Below are 21,439 nucleotides of genomic sequence, written 5' to 3'. Positions count from 1 at the left end.
TAAGACAAAGCCCCCCTCCCCCCCGGCGACTGCAATTTGTTGTATTGGTATCATTCACTGTCATGGCTCCCTGAGCAAGTGGCCCCTTTACGGTATCAAAAATCTTGAAGAAATACAACATTTCTTCGATTACTTATCAGAAAAAGGGGGTTTAACGGCTCGTTTTTGTGCTTAGATAGTTCATCATGGCGGGGAGCAGCACGGCTCAGAAAACATGGGAGCTAACTAACAGCATGCAGGAAGTTCAGAGCATTGATGAAATTTACAAATACGACAAAAAGCAACAACAAGAAATCCTCGCTGCGAAGCCATGGACAAAAGAGTAAGTTCAAAACATTAAAGTGGTATTTGGGTTTTCAATTTGAGTGTTTAAGCGATTGATGAGCTTATCTTCTGGTGTTAGTTGTTGTGTCACTGAGGTTTCTTGTTAGGATACCCTTGGTAGCTTTGCTACAAAGCTAGCATTGGTTTGTTTGTCAACAGCAGCAGAGCAAACTGTTTTCTAATGTGTATTTGCAGCTTTATCCACCCCATAGCATCATTCTTAATACGTTTACTATTTAATATGTTATCTCTTTTTGATGAATAGCCATCACTACTTCAAGTACTGCAAGATCTCAGCGTTGGCACTGCTGAAGATGGTGATGCATGCCAGGTCTGGAGGAAACCTGGAGGTGATGGGCCTCATGCTGGGCAAGGTGGACGGTGAAACCATGATCATTATGGACAGCTTTGCCTTGCCTGTGGAAGGCACAGAGACCCGAGTTAACGCCCAGGCTGCAGCATATGAATACATGGCTGCCTACATTGAAAATGCCAAACAGGTTGGTCACTGACTTCCATTAAAGGGCAGCTCATGGATTTCATGATTGAGAAAGAATGAACCAAGCTGTGCACACACTCTATTCAGTTCCATAATGTAAATGTATAGTTCACCACGTTCTTTACATGTAATTATGTAATTAATGTGCAGTCATTGTTTATTTCGGGACATGTGGACAGACATGAACCAATATGACTTTATAGACGTCAGTACTGAAAGTGGATACTCTCAGAATCATCATTATTTTTATTGGCCGAGTATGTTTATGCATACAATGAATTTGACTCTGGTTTAGGGGCTCTTAACAGGGTGCAAAATTAACTTTTTTGTCCATCGGCCAAATGGCTGATGAATGTTCAAACTACTAGATTACTACTAGATCAACAGGAAACACCAAAATAAAACAGGATGTAACACCACTCAATAGATTACCATTGTTTTTTTGGCTGGTGAGTGAAGCAAATCTACCAGCCACTTGCATATTTTACCAGCATTTGGCTGGTGGTTGGCGCTAATTTTGTGACCTGGCTCTCAATGTACTTACACAGAATAACAACACAACAATCTTGAGAAATATACACATGGAATGACTAAGTACAGGTGAAAATGTTTCTGTTAACAAGATACAAATAGTGCAAAGACATGAAGAGTGCAAGGAGTGCTGAGATAAATATTAAAAGACATGTTACATTATACATATGTGTATATATATATATATATATGTGTGTGTGTGTATATATGTAGATAGATAGATAGATAGATAGATAGATAGTAGGTAGTTGTGTACAGTATATACAGCCTTGTTTGTAGGTGCAGTGGGTATTCTCAACCTAAAATTGGGCAATATGACCATTAATTAATACCATTAAAAAAACACATATTTTTCATCCATTGGAAATTTTACCATACCACTCATACTGTGGCAGCTGTTACTTTATTATCTCTGATTGTATTTGGCCATTTTAGGTGATGTTACATAGCAATTAGCGGGACTACTGTATGGTAATATAGGATTTTTTTATAAGGGATTTGCATCAATATGATAAAGCACCTTGCTCTGTGAGGTATTTACAGTTTTATTGAATGAAAAGATGAATATTGTCAAAAACATTAATGTCTGGTTATTTTATCCCTAAAATGTTTCTCACTGTCTTTTCCATTAAGTGTACTGAATCACAATCCTTTATATCAATATTGCAAAATGAAATTACGCATACCCAGATTTTTATCTGCATCATCCACCCTTATATCACCCGTATGGTCCGATACTGTTATTCGTGTTTCAAGTGATAGTGCTTAACACTGTATGCCTTTGAACATGGCTGCATTAAGGTAGATGTGGGTTTTGTTTCTTCAAACAAGTCCATCATACCTTTATTCTCTTGCTAAATTGACATTTGTTTTAGGTGGCATATTCATTAAAAAAATATAACAAGAATGTCAGTTCTACATATACCCTACATATATAATGTAATCAATATTTTCATTTTATTGTTTTTTTTTGTTTTTTTTTTAAATCTGCGTTATTTCTGTATGTCGGAGCGTTTTAAAATTGTACCGGCTTTGTGCCTCGAATAACGGCTCTCATCGAATCTCTCATCCCTCAGGTTGGACGGCTGGAGAATGCTATTGGCTGGTACCACAGTCACCCCGGCTATGGATGCTGGCTCTCGGGCATAGATGTCAGCACTCAGATGCTCAACCAGCAGTTTCAGGAGCCTTTTGTGGCCGTTGTGGTAAGACAGGAAATAGTAACCATTTTTATTTCAAGTCAACGTTCAGTTCTAAGTGTGCAATGTTAAATTCAGGGAAGTAAGATCTTTTCCTTCTAATACAAGTTAATGTGGGTGTAACTGAGAAGGGCTGAGATTGTTGATGTATGAGTTGTGGGTTTCCATGTAGTACAGATGAATATTTTGCTATTGCAACCATATACACTATTTACACTTCATTTAGTTTAGCAGTGCTTGAATGCCATGGGCGTCGTATAATTAAGTGTGGATTTTCAGCACACTGACAGCCATGGTAGAAGGCTCCTGGTGGCCAGATTTGAGTGGTCCCCGGAGGTTTGTGTGACCTCTGACTTTGTTTTCCTGTTCTACTGTATCTTGCTTCCTACAGATCGACCCCACTCGGACTATTTCTGCAGGGAAAGTCAACCTTGGCGCCTTCAGGACATACCCAAAGGTAAAACAAATACTGTTTATAAGCTCAAAAGTAATAAAATTATTTGCTATTAATGAAGCTTGGGCATGTGTGTTTTTTGCTTGTGTTTGTAGTTTTTCCATTTTGGGGTTTTACAGCTGTATAGTTATACTGTACAGGCTAGAAATGAACTATTTTGTAAACACCTATCTCATGACTAAGTAGTTATTATCTGGCTATATTACAGAAATTCTGAAAATGTGAAAAGCTATTACTTGTATTATTATTTCTCAGCATGTCCTCTCTGGATTTTCAGGGTTACAAACCGCCTGATGAAGGACCCTCAGAGTATCAAACAATCCCCCTGAACAAGATTGAAGACTTCGGTGTACACTGTAAACAGTGAGTGTTCATATAAATCACATTTTTTTTCACCATATTAGAGATATTTAAAAGAATACCTCTAAAATATATGTATTGTACAAATCCTATTTTTAAATATGTACCTTTACTCTCTTTATCTTTACTGTATGACACAATAATTGTGCCTCATAGTTTTTCTTTGATCTATCTTTTTTAGGTATTACGCCTTGGAGGTAACTTACTTTAAGTCCTCCCTCGATAGAAAGCTCCTGGAACTCCTTTGGAATAAATATTGGGTCAATACCTTAAGTTCTTCAAGTCTCCTTACGGTATGTATGCAACTTTAAAAATCAAAATGTTTGCTAATTAATTTGACATTTTGATTTATGGTTAATTATTACACTATAACTCATTGAGACATGTGGTCACCAGCTTGTGATGTTGTGATTTATTGCCGCCTATTAGCCAGGAGTCTTTGTTTATTGATGTTAGTAATAAGGTTAATGTGAACTTTGTGACAAGGGAGATGAGTATTAAAATTGCATCCAACTCCAGTGATACAGATGCTGTCATGGATCATCCCCCCCCCTCCCACTTCGGGTCAGTCTAAAGATTGAAAGCCCCTCATGTGAATTCCCATTGTTGATCCAGTCACTCTGTCCCGAGCTTGACTAAACAGTGTAAATAGGCATCAGGCTTATCCAAACAGTTAGCTCTTTGCATTCTGGATGAAGATGAATTGACTAGATGTCAGGAACGAGCTGCTCCATGGGTGACAGGCTTTGTCAGTTGCTACACTGTCGCGCCAAGTCAGGGGCCCCTACGTCATTGTGTTTTAATTACCTTTTCCACTAAAAACATGGCCTCACCTTAAGCAAACGTTTCACTGACTTCTTTTCATTCACCACAGAGCACAAAGTGTCTCCGCAGCTTGTTAGACGGATTTGTTGCCATCCTGCAAAATTCTTGTTCTTTGTGGAAAATCTGTTATCTGGCTTTTGTTGGGAAATTGTGCATGAATTGGTTTCTGTGTGCCTGTGTATGTTTGTGTGTGTGTGTGTGTGTTGGATGGTCAGAACTCGGACTACACCACAGGCCAGGTGTTTGACCTGTCGGAGAAGCTGGAGCAGTCAGAGGCCCAGCTGGGGAGAGGCAGCTTTATGCTTGGGTTGGACACACATGACAGGAAGTCTGAGGACAAACTGGCCAAAGCAACACGAGATAGGTAAACCTTGCACTTTGAAAAGAGAGGTTGTATACTAAAACATGAACTTGTAATTATTTTGGGCACTATTACTATAGTGTTAACTCCTGCTCCCTCATTGCTTAAATTATATCCTAACAAGAGAGTGGGTTAATGCTTATTTTTTGTTACTATGTTGATATTCAGTGTTTGCTTACTCAACTTGTTTGTTAATAATACATCCTTATTCTAATGTTAATAACTCGTAATCTCATGTAATACATGTTGTTTTTGTCACATTTCAACTAATAACTTCATTATCACATCCCAGAATTAAATTTTTATTTATTTAATTGGGAATTATGTACTGGTATGTATAAGTAATAGAAATGTGTGTTGTTTTTTTTAATGCCAGTTTAAATTTTAAGTTTTTGTTAAATATGTTACTGATATGTAGTATTTAAATTTACAAGTAGTTTTATAAAAAACAGAAAAGGAAGAACATTTTCCATTGTTTTATTTTGTTTATGCAACACATTGAATGATTAAGAGCCGATAAAAGAGGCTGAAGATAGAGACTTAGAAACATCACTTTTACTATTTGTTCCTCTTGGAGGTCTGCTAATACCAGTGTAGATGTTACAGCTCTGTATGCTGTGTCTGTTTTTCTGGGTATTTGAACTAATCTCCATTTTTCACCGTGGTTTATTTTAGCTGCAAGACAACCATAGAAGCAATTCATGGTCTGATGTCTCAAGTCATTAAGGACAAACTCTTCAATCAAATCAACACATCCGGCAATTAGACCTGAACCACGAGCCGATTTGGATTTCACCCGGAAATGTTTTCTTGTGCATGTCTAGCACTTACTGGTTTATGGTTTATGTTTTACTTCTAAGGGTAGTATTAGCTGTTTGGTTTTTTTCTCTTTGGGCTCTTTTTAATTCATTTCTTTCTTTTGTCCTAATAATGGCCAAGAAATCCAGTCAGGAAACATGCAAAAATAAAACATAAAAAGTGCAAAAACTGTATCTGGGTATTTTATACTTTTTAAACAATCTGATGTGATTTTATTCCAGTCAAAATTGTGCAACACAAAGTTTTTTGTAGCTGATAAATTGATGTTTCACTGGTGTATTAATGTGGACATTTATAGATATAGTACAGTATTCTTAAGGCGTGAGGCAAGTGGCATTGTGTCACTTCATGCTCTGGCTGTTGCTAAAAAACTCTCTTGCAGCACAACATTTAAACACACACCATGGTTGCATTTAACACACAACCTAACCTAACACTGGTCCGTCATTCAAGTGCAGCCTGTCATAGCATTACATAATGGAACAACAAACTCAAGCTTCTGCGTAGACTCAAAGGGAATCGGCTGGCATGTGTGGGATGTCTCTGCGGAGTCACTCCCAGCACAGTTTGGCTTTCAGTGGTACACAGTCCGGCGGAGTGGCCAGCTCGTCAAGTTGTGGTGTGGCAGTGATGCAGCGCAGAAACAGAAGCCGTACACACTGGAGTCTATTCACCCAAAGTGTCTGCTCTCCATCGAAGCAGGCACTCACCAAGTCTGCCTTTTTTTAAAGACAGACGCATTGGCCTGGGTTTGTGTCATGTCTTTTTTTTTTATCGTATTGTAATGGCTGAATGTATATTTTTGATGTCATGTATCACTGAGAAGAAAATCCCAGTGGGACAGTGGAGGTGTCTGTTTTTTCTCATGTATATATGAGCTTTGGCACCACATCTTATAATGATTTTCTTTTACCATTATTTAAGCCATGTTTTAAAAATGGAGGGTGTTCAGTATAGCGGTTTAGGAAGAAGAAACTTATTAGATTATGTTTAATGTAATTTAGGAATTCGCAATTTTTGAATAGGTCCTCTGCACACATGGTCTAGTGAATAGCTCATGTTTTTGCCAGATATTTAAATGTATTACATGGATGACTGTCACAGTGCTGAGAAAGTATTTAAAGAATGCACTTCTTAAACGCTTTCACCTAATGTTTGGTCTTTCATGGTGATTTCAGAATCGGTAAAACATGTTGAACTCATTGGACATATAAATATTGTGATTATCACCAGATGGACATTTGTATGCATGACTAAAGGTGGAATAAGAAAATTTATGTAAATTCTAATCAAGTCAAATTGTGGGCAGCCAAAAATCCATTACACATGTATTTTTACCTTACTCTTTTAGCATTTAGCAACTTTCTAATTCCAAAATATGTTCCCCATTACTATAAAAAAAGGTTTTCACAGATTGCACAGGAATGCCTCCTCCTTTTGCTGTCCACACCAAAATAAAGTGGTTTAATGGTATGAGCAATTCAGTGATTCGACACCGGCTGATATGAGAGCAGCAGATTGATAAGGCTCATGATTAATAGCTATGGGTAGCTACAGTATTAAGGCCCTTATAGAGTTAATGACCCCACTAAGGTCTGTAGATGTTATGTTTAGTTTGCCTCTCAGAGGAATTCACCCCACAAACGAATGTGGTGCCGTGTGTGAAGGAGTTGAACCCAGCTCAGAGAGCTGGAGGTGCCACACTTCCTCTCTGCCATGTGCTTCTGCATAAGTGGAGGTAAGTCACTCCCTCACAGGAAACCTAGGTCTTGACATCATATAGATTAACAATGCAGGGGTCACTGCGAGGGGTTGTGACTTGGCATGTGTTGCCAGGACAGATAGACACTATTTGATTGGAGAAATGTCATCTTGGCTGCAAAAAAAGAGAAAGTCAGAGGGTATGAACACATAAATTTAGTGTACATCGAGTTCCTTGAGTTTTTTATTTGTAAAAATCCCCTATTTTGACTTCAACACAGAATAGTTTTTACCATTCCTGTTTAAAGACCTTACTGCATTTGCATTACAGAATAAAAGGTCAGAATTTGTCTGTATGTTGTAAAACGGTTGTGGTTTTGTGTGAAAGGTGCAAATGGTGCAACTGCACTGTGGCTACCTGTGGTTTTGTCAAATATATCTATACATATTTAGTTTTGTTTTTATTTGCAACTATACAATTAAAATGCAATTAAATTAACTCTAAATTAATGTATTATTATATTATGAATGTTTGGTTGTAACCCAAATAATACAAAAGCCGTAATATGCAGACGTATCATCTTTGCCAAAATCTGAACCATCACACTGACTCACCGCTGCCTTGGTTTCCATAGCAACAGTTTGGTATCCCCAAACAAAGCAGCCAAAAAAACTTCGCCCTTTGCTTCACAACTTCTCTGTGACCTCGAATATAACTCGCTGCAGACCTCGCAAGGTAGGAGAGTTTACTTTATGTGTTATATACGTTAAAATTAACCAGAAATATAAAGGAGTGACACGAAATAGCTACTGCTGTGTCAGGATAGCTTTTAAGCTAGCTATGAATGTTAACGTTAGCCATAGCTGTCTAGGCTACACAGTCCGGTTGAATTCATAACATCCTACTGGAAGTTTTCTGGGCCTTTCGCTAGCTATCTGTATTAATTTTAGAGCTGTGTCTTTCTCTCCTCACCACCACATTTTCTCTCTCTATACACAAACACTGGCTGCTGTATGATTAGCAGCAGGGGATGTATCATAAAGCACTTTTAAATGAAGTAAAAGCAAAGTGCAAATTGTCATATTTCAATGTTAGGTCAAGCAGTCAAACAAGCCCCATGGGTGCTAAATAACATGAAGTACTGGACCCTCTGCTCAGTCTGTTTGGGGAATTGACCACGCTTAATTACAACACAAATTGAGTGGTCACCCAACCTTTGGCCTCTTTCCTGGAGAGTAGTTTCTTTTTTCTCTCCTTTTTTGGTCATCAATTATCCCTAATTGTGAATTGACAACTGGATTTTAGCCCGTTTAAAGTTCTGCGCAGGGCTTAATCTTTGCCTGTCATTTGTGGTTACAAATACTGAACTAATGTGGCAATGTGTAAATAGGCAATTCAGAGTAACATTTGTTTGCCTGCTAAGATCTATTTCAGCTCACATGTGTCTATTTTTCTCCCTCAGACAGACAGACAGCTCCAGTCACTGCTGTGGGCTGAACGCTTGGCTGAAGCTGAAAAGGATCCTCACTGAAGCAGCGAATGTGACAAGCCACCATGGTACGCCTGACCATAGATCTGATCGCTAAATCTAGAAACCACTTCAAAAAGAAAAGGGGCCTCTCCTTGCCGGAGTACCTCAAGACACTTACCCACCTCCACTTTTTCAGCAAGAATATCGAGGATATTGTGAGTAGCCAATATTAACGCTGGCGCTTTTGATTCTGTGCTTTTCTTCCTCTCATGTGCCTCACGTTGTCATTCTGTTTTCAGGGTGATCTGTCCATGTGTAGAAACCTCACTGTTCTCTACCTGTATGACAATCAGATCACACATATCTGCAACCTCGGCTTCGCTTACAACCTCACCCATCTGTATATGCAGAACAACAACATCTCACAAATAGATAATCTCTCTAACCTTCAGAAGCTCTCCAAGCTGTAAGTAGACATGTTTAACTGATTTATGTCCTATGCTGTGACAATCATTCAGAGTCTTAGGTGTGTATGAACATGTGTGTTGCTTTTCTGCTCTGTAGGTATCTTGGTGGAAACAGGATTGCAGTGGTGGAGGGCTTAGAGCAGCTCAGTGAGCTTAAGGAGCTTCATCTGGAGAATCAGAGGCTGGCACCAGGGGAAAAGTTGCTCCTTGACCCCAGGACTCTCCGTTCTCTCGCTGTATGACCTATTTTTACTCTGTTCAGTACAAAGATAGTATGAGAAAAAAGGATGATCCACACTCCCTGTGTAATTTATTGGGCTCTCTCTTCATTTAAAATTAAATTAAAGTAATTAAAAGATCAAATGGCCGCCTTATTTTCTCTCCTTACCACACAAGGATATGTGCGGTGTATCCGCCTGGTAGGTTATCACATCCATAGGTAAAGATTTCTCAGATTTCTCACAGGCCAGTGATCCATGTAAAAGCAGTATTGTGCTGGGTTTGATGATGTCAAAGAGACCTCTGTTGCTCTCTCTGGTCTGACAAATCAGTTAGGTCTGTTTACTTCGTTTACTGCCCAGGCCATGGATAAACACACCAAAAGTCTCAGCTTCTTGTTTGTTTGGATAATTAAAGAAATTGCTGTGCAAATTTAAAGAGTTCCAGCTTTTTATAAATGTGCCATTATAGAACTTCAAACCAAGGTGAATATTTAGAAACAGCACTATCTAGAGTCTGATTTGGACCCGATCCTAGTAGTTCAGACATGCGAAGGGAAGAAATGTTGCAGGCCAAGAGAACAGATATAAAAAATACAGTTCATTGCAGATTTATTTTGGGCTCACAACAGTACTGCAAAGTGCTTCTGCTAAGAAGCTGTCATCATAAGGAAACACTCAAATAAAGCTGTTTCAGTGTGTGTAAATTTGTGTTAATGTACTCTGTGATTTTAGCCTTTTTCTGTTCGATAGGTGTAATGTCAACACAAATCATATCTTTTGTTGAATTATGCTGGGTTTTCTCCTTAAGTGTTTAAAATATATATACATATTTTTTTCAAATATTCTGTTATATTTACCATAAAATTAACCCTTCTCTTTTCATGAATATGAATTCTTTGCACAGGAATCTCTCTGTGTCTTGAATATCAACAACAACAACATTGATGAAATCCGGGACCTGGCAGTGCTGAAGGAAATCCAGCATTTTTGTGCTGCTGACAATAAATTTCACAATATGGAGGTAAATATAGCCTTTTTTTTAAACTAACCTTTCAAGACTTTTTCCATTTTTCTGCAGAATTACACAAGTAGAAACTGACTGCATGCTTTGCACTGTGCAGTCCAAGTAAACAGTACCACATCACAGCAACTACGCATGACACGGCACATTAAAATCATACATACCATCATATTAGGGTGATTGGGTTAGCATTAACATTGTTCCGTAGCTTTCTGCAGTGATGTGTGAAATGATATGGAGAACAGGGTTCTAAAGAACCAAATCCTGCAAATCCCGCCATACGTTCCCAGTCTCCATGACTCGCACAGGGTCAGAATTATTCAACAAATCAGCAAGCCATTCCCTGGAGAATTTTCTCGCTGACAGCTTTAAACAAGCACAAGTTTCTCTCTTTCCTGGGGAGGCTGATTTTTCCTCTCTGCCTTAGAATCCTGTGTCTGATACTTTAAACCACCAGTACTTAACTGTATGGGAGATTCATCTGAAACAGATATGATTTATGCTCACTGGCATTATGCTTGCTTTTGAGACCCACTCTCTGGACGGCATTCATTTTTCTTCTTGAACTGACATTAACTGAAAAGCTTATTGGCTGAATTGAAAAGGGTTTAATCATTCTTTCTTATTGGCATTGAACATCAGTGTGACACATTGAAAGCACTTTATAATTGACTATATTGCTAAAGCTACTTTCTTAACACAAGTGATTTTCTTTTGAGAACATTGATGCAGGTAATTGCTGTACACGTGTCATTTTTTAGCAGATATCTCCTATAATTTATACAACCCGTCTGCCACTATTGATTCCGCAAAGACAGCGCTCCGAAGGATCAATCCCTCCTTCTGCACCATTTGGTCAGAATCCAGAGGAAACATTATGGATTTTTAAAATAGATTATGACAGGCAGTCAGCCAGGGTGACAAATGGGGAGCATCTTTGGAGGCCGTTAGCCGTGTGCAGGGCAGAGAGGACAGGGGAATCGAAGCCCTGGTCAAATACAGGTTCATAACTGGCCCATCATTAGTCCAGGCGAGAGAGTCAGCCAAGCTTAGTGAGTTGCAAGCCTTTGCTGTTCTCCACGCCCCCGCGTGGGGGGCAATTTGGCGCTGGGCTGCTCTTCAGTGAGGGCCTTCTGAGTGACGGCCCTGACACGATCATTTATCAAAGCTTGGGAGCGCGCGGTGCTCAGGGGTCCCCTCTGAACTGATTGCAGCACGGGCTGGAAAAGTGGAAGCGCTTTGGCCGAGACAGGAAGGCAATGAACAATCAGAGCGTGTCCAGAGAGTATTCATATTTCCAGGCTTGGATTAATGTGCCTTTAGATAAACATACAACTGCAGGCAACTCGCTGGAGGAGCCAACCTCACATTGCCCCAGGAGAAAACTTGTAGTTACATGACACCGGCGACACTGTTTATTAAAATAGACTGATGTGTTGTTTATGCACTTTCCATTGGCCCTTGTGCTTCACATTACCATTCACTTATACCACATCTTTAAAAGTTTTCCCAATGTGTTTCTCTGATCTGTAATCATATTATAACTATGCGTCATATTTGTTTAGTCACTGAGCATAGTTGTGGTGATGCAGAATTGCCATTTGAGTCATTGGTGGAAGAAACAAAAACACATGATAGGTGAAGTTTTTTTTGTGCATTTTCAGGAGTTGGAGGATGTGTTCAGCCACTGGCCTCGGCTACTTCAAATGGATTTGAGTGGAAATCCTGCGTGTAAAAAAACGAAGTACAGAGACCGCCTGATAACCGTGTGCAAAAGACTCGGTGAAGTATTACTCACCTTCTCCTTGATTGACGACCTATTTTGTGCTCTTTATTGCTTTGACATTAAGGCGCCACTTTATGATAAAATGTAAACACTAAAATCTGTTCACTCTACAAACATACTAATGAAGAATGTGATTATTTGTTTACATTTTTTGTTTGTATTATTTCTGTATTTATTTTTATAGAGATTCTCGATGGCCGGGAAATTAATGAGTTGACCAGACAGTTTCTTATTAACTGGAAAGCATCCAAAGAGGCCAAGAAGAAAAAAAACAACAAACACATGCTGACTGGACCGCTGGTCCCCCATCCCTTAACAAGTAAGACACTAAATTCTGCACTTTTTAAAAATCTACTGTAACATCTTTGCCCACATAATCACAATTATTCTTAATTACAATTTATGAAATCAAGTATGTTTTAAGAAAATTGGCCCATAAATGTCTTACAGTAATTTTAATCTTCCTAATATTTATTCACTTTACTTGGTTTTTTTGCGTGGTTTTTTTGGTCATATCTTTGCTTCAGTTACATGTAAGGATTTTTAAAGTGTATTAGAAATGTAATAGTCTGTATAGCCACAATACTAAAAAACTTAAAAGATATTGTAATTTTCAGCAAAATCAGGAAACCACAAAAAATGTGTTAACTGAATTTTATGGTAACTTGTTTAAAAGACTCACATATTTATTCCTGTAAACATATTTATCATTCTTTACTTCATTATGCTGTGAAGGTTTGTACACATTTGAATTTGTGTGTTTTGCTTTGACTTTGTTTATATCCCAGATGACTTTAACGTGGGTCAGGGTCCACATCCCGGTCACATCTACAGCAACGCTAACGTGCAGAGATGGCAGCCACACCAGTCTCTAAGGTCCAGTATCATAGTTCACTCAGATGAAGCACGAGAGTACACGTTTTTCACTGACTCTATTTTTTATTTTTTTTTACTAAATTATTAAACTCTAGAAATTCAATCCTCGGTGTTTTATCTTTAAAACTATACAACCAGCGGTCGCGCAGAAATTATATGCCTTTGATGAAACATACAAATTATGTGTGATGACATCTGCTAATAGGTTTGAACTCACCCCACATCCTGTTCCGTCGTATAGCTCCCCTCAAAATCCATGTGACAAACATTATTAAGTTTAAGTTAAGTTAATTTGTAATCATGTTTATTTGGCGACACTTCGATTGACGTTATGTGTTTATTTGGATAAATAAAAAGATTACCATAGTACTGTCTAGCTGTGTTGAAATTAAAAAAGGATATTTACTAAATTTGTTGCTACAAAGTAATTTTAAGGGAAGATTTCTCTGTTAGTTGATGCATGATCCAGTAACGTTTGCTTTTTCATACATTTTTCTTTCTCTTATAGGGCACAAAAATTAAAGATTCCTATGAGTAGACTACTCAACCATATGGCTGTGTCATCAGCCATCTGCAGTCCTGTGGATGCTTGAGACAAACTCTCCACCTACTCTTCACACACACACACAATTTAACCGCAGCACAAGACTGGTGCTACTGCTTTGTTCAAGCATCTTGGTCATCATAATAGCAGTGAATCTTTTATCCTTTTATATTTGACAGGACAGAAAACTGTGTGATGTCCATAGCTGCAGTCTCTTCTAAGTTACTGCAATATTCTTGACGCAGTGGATGAAATAGTTGGTCTGGTTTATAAGATTAACATTTTTACTGTCAAAAAACTATGTTCAAATGTTTTGATTTTATCTTTCTCTGTCACCTAATCTACACTGCTGTAAATTAGTTAAAAGGTCTGGAAATTGTCTGCTGTTGTTAAAAAATTTAACAGTAAAACAGTGAATGAAAGGTTTGTTCACATTTATTTGCCTTGCTTCAACAGCTGCTTTATTTCTAATTACAATTTTGGGTCTGAGGATAGAAATAATTTGTCTAACTCAAACTGTACTTTGCTGCCAGTCCTACATTTTCTAGGGCGTGTGTACTTTTTCATGGATTTTAGCAAATAGGAGTGGCATAATCTAAATGATCAATCTGCCTTATCATAACAAGGCTTTACATTATCCAAAGTTAATAACATAACCCATGCTTCTATTCAATCAACTGTGATAAATGATGCAACCCTTATTTATATCAAATACAGTAACAACACGGATGTATTTATTGTCAGCATTGTTGCTAAATATTTGAATGAGTTTTTAGGAGCCACGTGGGTGTGTAACCCCTGAAAGATGCGGGGTAATTAGAGACACAAGCTTACTTAACCTTCCTTTTGCTTCGCCTTATAATTAGTGGCCCGGAGCAATACTGTTACTCCATCCTTACAAAAACAATGTTTATTAAGAACAGTCCGAGGATATACATATTATGAATAATTCCTTTCATTAATTTGCCGACATCTCCGTTTGGAGCCCTGAAAATCAGAGTGATTAATTTATGAGTCTCACAAGAATTTCCTCAATGCCTGCCTGTTGATTGCAGTGCTGGACTTTATTTATTAGCTGTTCCAATGAGCTTGCAATTCAAGACACACTGGCAATTAGTCAAATGTTTTGCATATCACCTTACACTTGTCAGTTTCTCTTCATGGTCAACTGCAAATAACGTTTTGATAGACTAGTCTTTATTTCTAACCATGGAAAGCATATTTTGGAGGTAATTTTGACTACATTTCTTTCCTTTTTGCCACTTTTTGATAGGCTTATAAAGAAAATACAGTGTCGGATTCGCAGCCAATTAGAATGGGATATGGCCCACCACATATCAGAGTTGAAGGAAAAGAGAGTCCAGCCTCTGGCGTTGAAAACGAGCCTCTACTGCCCTCAGACAGAAACAAGTTAGAGAGGGGAAAGAGCAGTCTTCTCCACTGCGAGGGAGTGTTATGGGGCGAGTGATTAATTACGTCGGAGTGAAATACTTGTCTACCGCTTTGTGTATCCAATAAATTAAGGGCTCCTGAGACTTTTACGCACACAGGTGAAGTGTTGGATGCGCGTACAGGAACCGCTGCGCACCCTTTCTGCAGACGCGCCACTTTATAAGGATAAGCTGGACGTGGAGTGGGACAATTCTACATTGAGGAGCAAATTCTGTATCCTATAGAAGCCGTCTTTGGATTGCCTTCATGTCGTTTTTCAAGACAGCGCCTTGGAGAAATACCAGAGGTAAATTCCATATCAGACCACCAACCAGAAACTGCTCTCATGAGTTTGTACACTGGCAATATGCCTGGTAGGGGCTTCACTTGCATGTCTTTCACATGTCACCGTGTAATCAGAACTAATTCATGTGTCTTTAGAGCAACATTGGACAGTTGTGTATGATTTGGCTTTTTAAAGTTTTGTTTATTACTGGGTGTGTTGACTGTCTAATGTGCAATTTGTCAACAGACATTTTCAATAAGTGACTGCAGACCAGAGAACATAAGTTATGGTTTAATTAATAAAAAAACAATGACAATATCTTAAATATTTATGAATTATAATATAAGTTAAAAGTTAAGTTAAACAGAGAGAACAGGGCTACTAGGCTACAGTAAATAATTAATAAGTTATGTCTAAAATAAGTTAGTCAAATGTAACTTGAGTTCAAATCAAATGTGCAATATAACGGGCCGGAAAAACCACTAAAAGTGACATGGTGTTTTGATAATTCGTCTGTAATTCTTCAGGTTTGTAAGTGCACCCCGATGGTTGGAAGACAGACTCTCGGAATGCACAGCGGTCAGTGCTCCGGGACTGTGGTAGATGACAGTCCTCCATCCAGTCCAAGTTCCAGTCCCAGTCCGGACGGTCGTCGTCGGGAGCTCCAGCGGGCCAGGGTGCTTCAGGCCGGCGGGCTCGGCGGCAGAGGACGCCCGGCGGCAGCTAACGCAGCGCGGGAGAGGAGTCGAGTGCAAACTCTGAGAACCGCGTTCCTGGAGCTACAAAGGACTTTGCCGTCCGTTCCGCCGGACACCAAGCTGTCCAAACTCGACGTGTTGATACTGGCCACCACCTACATTGCCCATTTGACTCGAACACTACAAGAGGAAGGCACGGAGGAGGGAGAGAGCACAAAACAAACAGATGCGTTACACTCATTAAAAGGTGATGGCTACCTGCACCCAGTGAAGGTCAGTAATAATAATAATAGTAATAATAATAATAATAAAAATATCATTATTAACAATAATAATAAAGGTCTGGTACCTGTAGATCTATTGTATCAGTAGGCTATATTATTAAATTGTTTTGATAAATTGACTGAATGAAACTTCTTACTGTATATATCCATTGTTCGGGTACTTATATATTTTATAGGAAATGTTACATCATTTGAAATAGTGCACCCATGGTGGCCTTTACATTAATTTAATAACAGATTAAATGTCTTTACAGAAATGGCCGATGCGATCCAGACTGTACGTCGGAGCTACGGGACAGTTCCTGAACACCACACATCCTTCAGATTCAGAGAATCAAGGCCCATCATCGTCCAAATCCAAGGAACAGGCTTAAATCATCTGTATGAAACTGTTTCATATTTGCATGAGTGTTGCTGTTTATTCTGGCAGCAGCAGCATGAGTGTAGAACAAATTAAACTGATTTTACTTCCACTGAGCCCGCTCCATGTGGACATTGTAAATTAATATATTACGTGAATTTTAATGTATGAGAAAGCATACATTATGTTTCTCTGTTGTTGTTATTTTGGCTTATCCTGCGTTGTGCAGTTCCATACATGTCCCAGGTATGATATTTGTAGAAATTCCGTGGGGTAATGAGTCCGTCATGCTTGAAGTGTGCACTTTCAGTTGAAACATTTGCACTAAATGCATGTGTGAATAACTTAACATCTGTCATGTGAAGTGGTCTGTCAGAGAGTCAACAATGGTGGCTCCTCATCTCATGTTCCTTCTTATTTTTACATGCATGGTTGTAAATGTGTTTGTGAATAAATGACTTCAGTGAAAGAAGACATGTCTCATAAAGTTTTAAAAAAAATAATCGAGAATCGGTTTAAGAAAAGTGAAAACGAAAAATAATTGAACGTAGAGATTATGACATAATTAATTGTAATATAATAAATAAACTAAGTTACTGCTACTTTACTTATTTACCACTTAACGGTATGTATTTGCTGGCTTTTTATCATTGTTCGTGGTCATCGGACAGACTCTCCTCTTCTATGACAATTAGCAGCATTCAATCAAATCAATTGAATTCAGCTGTGGCGCTCGATGGGCTAAATACAGGATTTGATTTTAACAGGTCACCACATTTAATTTCAGCAAAATTACTGCACCTGACTGCAAAATACGGTGGGGCTATGTAGCTTTACAGAAATACAGAAATATATTTATATATTAATAGAAATAGCCTAATAATTAGGTTTAATACATAGGCCTAATATTAGATATTTAAAATATAAAATTGTGTATATAAAATGGTGTTTCAGCTGTGTTTATAGTGTCAACATGTTTAAAAAAGAAAGTAAAGAAAACCTACCTCTATTTTCACAGATTACAGGGGTACATTTTAATAAGCAATTCTCCTCTTAACATCAGGCATTGTAAAGACGAAACATTTGAGTGGAAGCAAAAGTTGTAAGATGTCTTTTCGACAATAATTAGGTCTTAATTTACTTAACTTTGTTAGTCTAACTGGTGTAATTATATGATGTATGTTCTGTATGTTGAGGCATACGTGAACAAATGCCATCATTTTTAAGAGGACAGGTATATGTTTATTATTGCCAGTTTGATGGAAATGAGGGTGGTTATTTTATTTATTTTTTTAAAAAGTCATGGGTTAAAAATCTGTATCTGTTTTAATGAGCTGAAGAAAAGAAAGATAACCTTGAATTTCCACACTAATTCGTCAAAAACCTGGTGCTTTTCTGTAGTGAAAAGCGAGTGAATGTATTCACCTACCATCACTGTAACTTAAATATGAGCGTCAACGCAATTCAGTGAGGTTGATGCTGACAACTAAATTATTGCCCAGCTGCGCAGTGGATGAGCCGCAGTGCGCAGCTCTGTGGCGCAGACAGTGACTGCAGGTCTGACCGGATATCCTTCCTTTGGTCTTGGAGAGAGACAAGCAGGAGCAATGCAAGCCTCCCTGCTCCTCTTCACATCTCAACAGAATGAACACTTCTTCACGATTAATCTCCACAACCTTTGTGGGCAATGGTGAGATCATTTTACTTGCATATTGTCGTCTTGTTTGTAGGCTAGAGTTAGCGCTTTAAACATAGTCATGGCTAGTTAGCTTACAGCTAACGTTAGCATCTCGGCCACGTGGGAGAAAGGAGCGCAGCGTGCCACTTGATTTGTGTGTATCATGATTCAAGCAGTAATCGTATAATATAATGAGCATTGATTGCTTACAGTTTAGCATCTTATGTCAATTACACTTCAATTATGAAGGCAGGCGGTGCAACGTGCACGCAGATGAATTTGAGTTTGACTTTAATGCAGGTCTTACTGTCTATTAAGTTGTTCTCACGTCTGTGCTAGTGTTTGAAACACGTCCTGCAAATTATGAAGCAACAGAACAACCTCAAAAAAGTGTAACGTGAACTCAACGTAGAAATGTAACGCATAGATAGGTCAGCCTTTCCGTCTCTCTCTGTAAATAGGTCTTATCCCTGAAGTAATGCAATAAATCATCGTTTCAGACAGCTGAAAGAGTAAAAAAACGCCCTCTACGTCACTGATCATAGCTGGTTTTGTCCAGGGGTCAGCAGAAGAGCTGCTGCCCTCTCCCCCCCATTATTTCACTGGGGAAAGGCTTCACGGCCCCCTCTGAGGACGTAAGGTCATGGCAGAGGTCGTGACCTGCTGTTGAACCCGTCCTCAGACCTGCGATGTTAGTCGTGCTCCCAAGCTGTGTTACATTGTACCCTTTGACCTTCAGGTGATCAGTCATGTGTCCCCTCCATATCGACTATTCCTTCAGTACATCTTATTCATGCAAGCTACAAATCAATAGTTCACACTTGAGAGTAATTAAGTTGCTGTGACAGACTTGCACGGATCATGTGGGGGGTAAAAAATCATTGCTGTCTGAAGTGGTGATTATGAATTAAGACTGAACACGTATTAACCTATTTAATCATGTGGCTTTTGTCTTTTTTTTTTTTTTTTTTTTTTTTTTTAGAAGTGCTGATGAAGATGGCTGATTCTAACTATGACTGGTACACCTGATGAGGTAAGTTTAGAAGGTTTATATCAGTAATCAAACATAATTTAATGATCAGTCAAATAGTAAATGAGCCTGGAGAGGACTATACATGTTGAATCGAGTCACTCAGTGGTCTTTTCGTTTTCTTCCGCAGATGTCGGGTCCCCACTGTAAACTACAGATCGTCACATGGCAGTCTTCCTTGTATGGATGTTAAGGTGAGTGCTGGAGTTTGGTTGTGCTGTTCTTTAGGCTACAGGGGAGTCCTGCTGCTGGAATAGTGATGAGTTACCATTTTTGCCGTTTACCCATCAGACAATAAGATGGTGAAACTGTGACTAACTGAATTACCAGCATAACATCAAGCAGTACTGGTTTGATAAGAGAGTATTTGGTATAGATAATGGCATTTTGATTTATTTATTTTTTTTAAAGATTTATTTATTCTTGTTTTTTTTCCTTCATTTCCCCAGATGTCCTGCTGTGGTCACTGGAGATGCACCATGATTAATCTTTGTCTTCTGTGCTGGAGGAGGTTGGTTTCTTATTACAGTATTTTCGCTCTTTGTGCTGCTGTACACTTGTCATATTTTCAGTTTACCCACCAGACATACTGAGTGGTCAGACTGCCAAAAATAATACAGAGCTTCTCAAAATAATTGTTAAAGTTGTCTTGATTTAAACTGAACAAAAGTGATTTTGGTAAAGTCATTGCCCAACTAGTCCAACCTGGTTAAGAAATATTTCCCCAAATCTGGTTATTTCTTTAAATTTCATCAACTCGCTGTGTGGCAGAGCGGTCAGAAATAATATATCTGCTGTGCAAAGTCTTAGATAATTTTCTAAACTTTGAGCATTGGCAACTCTTGCAGCTGGAATTGTGATGAGTTCACCTTTTCGCCGTTTACCCATCAGACAATAGAGTGGTGAGACTGTGACTACTGAATTACTAGCTGCAACTATATTTTTGCCAACTACTAGACTATGTATCTATTTACCATTACAAAGGTTTCATGTTGAATTGTCGTCTTGACATGCCGCCATGTAATGATACAGATGGATTTGCAGTGGATAAGTGACGAATCAATCTCCCATATTCTACAGATAAACAGCAGTAATGGAGAAAAGCATTAGTGTCAGCGTCGTCTCATCTCTGGTAAGTAAAGCCGGCACTAAACTAATGTATTCACTGTTTTGAATTCTATGTGGCCTGGTTTATCTTCTTTATAAGTAATAATGATGAGTCCACCTTTTCGCCGTTTACCCATCAGACAATAGAGTGGTGAGACTGTGACTACTGAATTACTTGCTGCAACTTTCCCAACTACTAAATGGTTTCACATGTAGACAGCAGTTGTCATCTTGACATGCCACATTGTTATAGTACAGTTGGAGCTGCAGTGACAAATAAAATTTCCATATTCTGCAGATAAGGCGCACCAGCAGCAGTAATGGAGAGACATGAGTGTCTGCATTCTCTTATCTCTGGTGAGTAAAGCCACTACTAAACTAATGTGTTCACTGTTTTGCATTACATCTGGCCTGATTTATCTCCTATTTTAAATAGTAATGATGAGCTCACATTTTCGCCGTTTACCCATCAGACCAAAATGGGCTGCTGAGATTGTGACTAACTGAACTAAAAGTCAGACTTGTAAAATCTCAAATCACTGAATTTTCATGCAAACTGATTATATTTCTGTTTATTTATTGGCAGGGATTGGGCCAGTAGCCAGTTCACTGGTCTGCATGGCTTGGGAATTCAGGAAAGCCTCGTTTGACCAGTAAGTATCGCCCCTACCCCAGTCAACTTGGATGACGTCTATACTGTTATATTGAGGAGTTCATGTTTTAGCTGTTAACCTATATTACTACAAATGCAATACAGACACTGACTTTAGCTGCATGTTGTCCTGTTACAGTCTGTACAAGTGTATGAGTGATCCTAATGTGTGTTTTGTTTTACAGTGTTCATCGAGGCGTTAGACCAAGATTTGGAGGCTTTGCCACATCTGCGTGATCAAAGTCTCATTCATCATTAATAAAACTTGTTTGCTATGAAAATACCTCAACTTCATTTTTTGAACAAATCTGTTACCCTGCATGTCTTTGTCTGTTTATATATATTTTAGATTATTTCCCCCCCAAGAAATTAACAAGATATTGGTCAGATAATGGCAACATCCCTAGTATCACTTTGCAATAAATTCAAGGGTTTTTGCCTGTCTATTGATT

The 21,439-nt window shown here is 38.6% G+C and overlaps 3 protein-coding genes across 5 annotated transcripts; all 3 read left to right on the top strand.

The window, feature by feature from the left end:
- The first annotated feature begins 33 nt into the window (after window positions 1-33).
- Window positions 34-6,845, top strand: cops5 (COP9 signalosome subunit 5). The gene is made up of 9 exons (XM_067578564.1): window positions 34-92; window positions 176-322; window positions 590-824; window positions 2,431-2,559; window positions 2,945-3,010; window positions 3,285-3,370; window positions 3,549-3,660; window positions 4,408-4,556; window positions 5,229-6,845. The coding sequence occupies exons 2-9, from the start codon at window positions 186-188 to the stop codon at window positions 5,317-5,319; spliced, it is 1,005 nt and encodes a 334-aa protein (XP_067434665.1). The 5' UTR covers window positions 34-92; window positions 176-185; the 3' UTR covers window positions 5,320-6,845.
- Window positions 6,846-7,679: 834 nt separating this feature from the next.
- ppp1r42 (protein phosphatase 1, regulatory subunit 42) lies at window positions 7,680-13,882 on the top strand. Its single transcript, XM_067578000.1, has 9 exons — window positions 7,680-7,809; window positions 8,537-8,760; window positions 8,845-9,011; window positions 9,110-9,248; window positions 10,138-10,254; window positions 11,919-12,036; window positions 12,225-12,359; window positions 12,829-12,916; window positions 13,425-13,882. The coding sequence occupies exons 2-9, from the start codon at window positions 8,629-8,631 to the stop codon at window positions 13,507-13,509; spliced, it is 981 nt and encodes a 326-aa protein (XP_067434101.1). The 5' UTR covers window positions 7,680-7,809; window positions 8,537-8,628; the 3' UTR covers window positions 13,510-13,882.
- A 1,390-nt stretch (window positions 13,883-15,272) lies between these two features.
- LOC137173268 (transcription factor 24-like) lies at window positions 15,273-21,268 on the top strand. Of its 3 annotated transcripts, none has more exons than XM_067578002.1 (10): window positions 15,273-16,148; window positions 16,414-17,337; window positions 18,031-18,210; window positions 19,181-19,231; window positions 19,359-19,422; window positions 19,678-19,739; window positions 20,309-20,360; window positions 20,634-20,692; window positions 20,922-20,988; window positions 21,173-21,268. In XM_067578002.1, exons 1-2 carry the CDS (start codon window positions 15,723-15,725, stop codon window positions 16,531-16,533), a joined length of 546 nt encoding a protein of 181 aa, XP_067434103.1. In that variant the 5' UTR covers window positions 15,273-15,722; the 3' UTR covers window positions 16,534-17,337; window positions 18,031-18,210; window positions 19,181-19,231; window positions 19,359-19,422; window positions 19,678-19,739; window positions 20,309-20,360; window positions 20,634-20,692; window positions 20,922-20,988; window positions 21,173-21,268. The 3 variants fall into 3 exon arrangements, with proteins under 3 accessions (XP_067434103.1, XP_067434104.1, XP_067434102.1); XM_067578003.1 differs by having other exon boundaries at window positions 18,023-18,210; window positions 19,184-19,231; XM_067578001.1 differs by having other exon boundaries at window positions 18,023-18,210.
- Window positions 21,269-21,439: the final 171 nt, after the last annotated feature.

Source organism: Thunnus thynnus, chromosome 21 (genome assembly GCF_963924715.1).
Source record: "Thunnus thynnus chromosome 21, fThuThy2.1, whole genome shotgun sequence".
Taxonomy (NCBI): domain Eukaryota; kingdom Metazoa; phylum Chordata; class Actinopteri; order Scombriformes; family Scombridae; genus Thunnus; species Thunnus thynnus.
Note: the sequence above shows the minus strand (reverse complement) of the source record. Positions and strands in the feature narration are given on the sequence as shown.

Excerpts from the sequence above, each read along its gene's own strand:
- cops5 (XM_067578564.1), top strand. The coding sequence starts at position 186 with ATGGCGGGGAGCAGCACGGCTCAGAAAACATGGGAGCTAACTAACAGC. Across the intron at positions 3,661-4,407 it reads GTTCTTCAAGTCTCCTTACG|AACTCGGACTACACCACAGG; the intron begins GTATGTATGCAA and ends TTGGATGGTCAG. Across the intron at positions 4,557-5,228 it reads GCCAAAGCAACACGAGATAG|CTGCAAGACAACCATAGAAG; the intron begins GTAAACCTTGCA and ends GGTTTATTTTAG.
- ppp1r42 (XM_067578000.1), top strand. The coding sequence starts at position 8,629 with ATGGTACGCCTGACCATAGATCTGATCGCTAAATCTAGAAACCACTTC. Across the intron at positions 9,249-10,137 it reads GGACTCTCCGTTCTCTCGCT|GAATCTCTCTGTGTCTTGAA; the intron begins GTATGACCTATT and ends TTCTTTGCACAG. Across the intron at positions 10,255-11,918 it reads ATAAATTTCACAATATGGAG|GAGTTGGAGGATGTGTTCAG; the intron begins GTAAATATAGCC and ends GTGCATTTTCAG.
- LOC137173268 (XM_067578002.1), top strand. The coding sequence starts at position 15,723 with ATGGTTGGAAGACAGACTCTCGGAATGCACAGCGGTCAGTGCTCCGGG. Across the intron at positions 16,149-16,413 it reads GCTACCTGCACCCAGTGAAG|AAATGGCCGATGCGATCCAG; the intron begins GTCAGTAATAAT and ends ATGTCTTTACAG.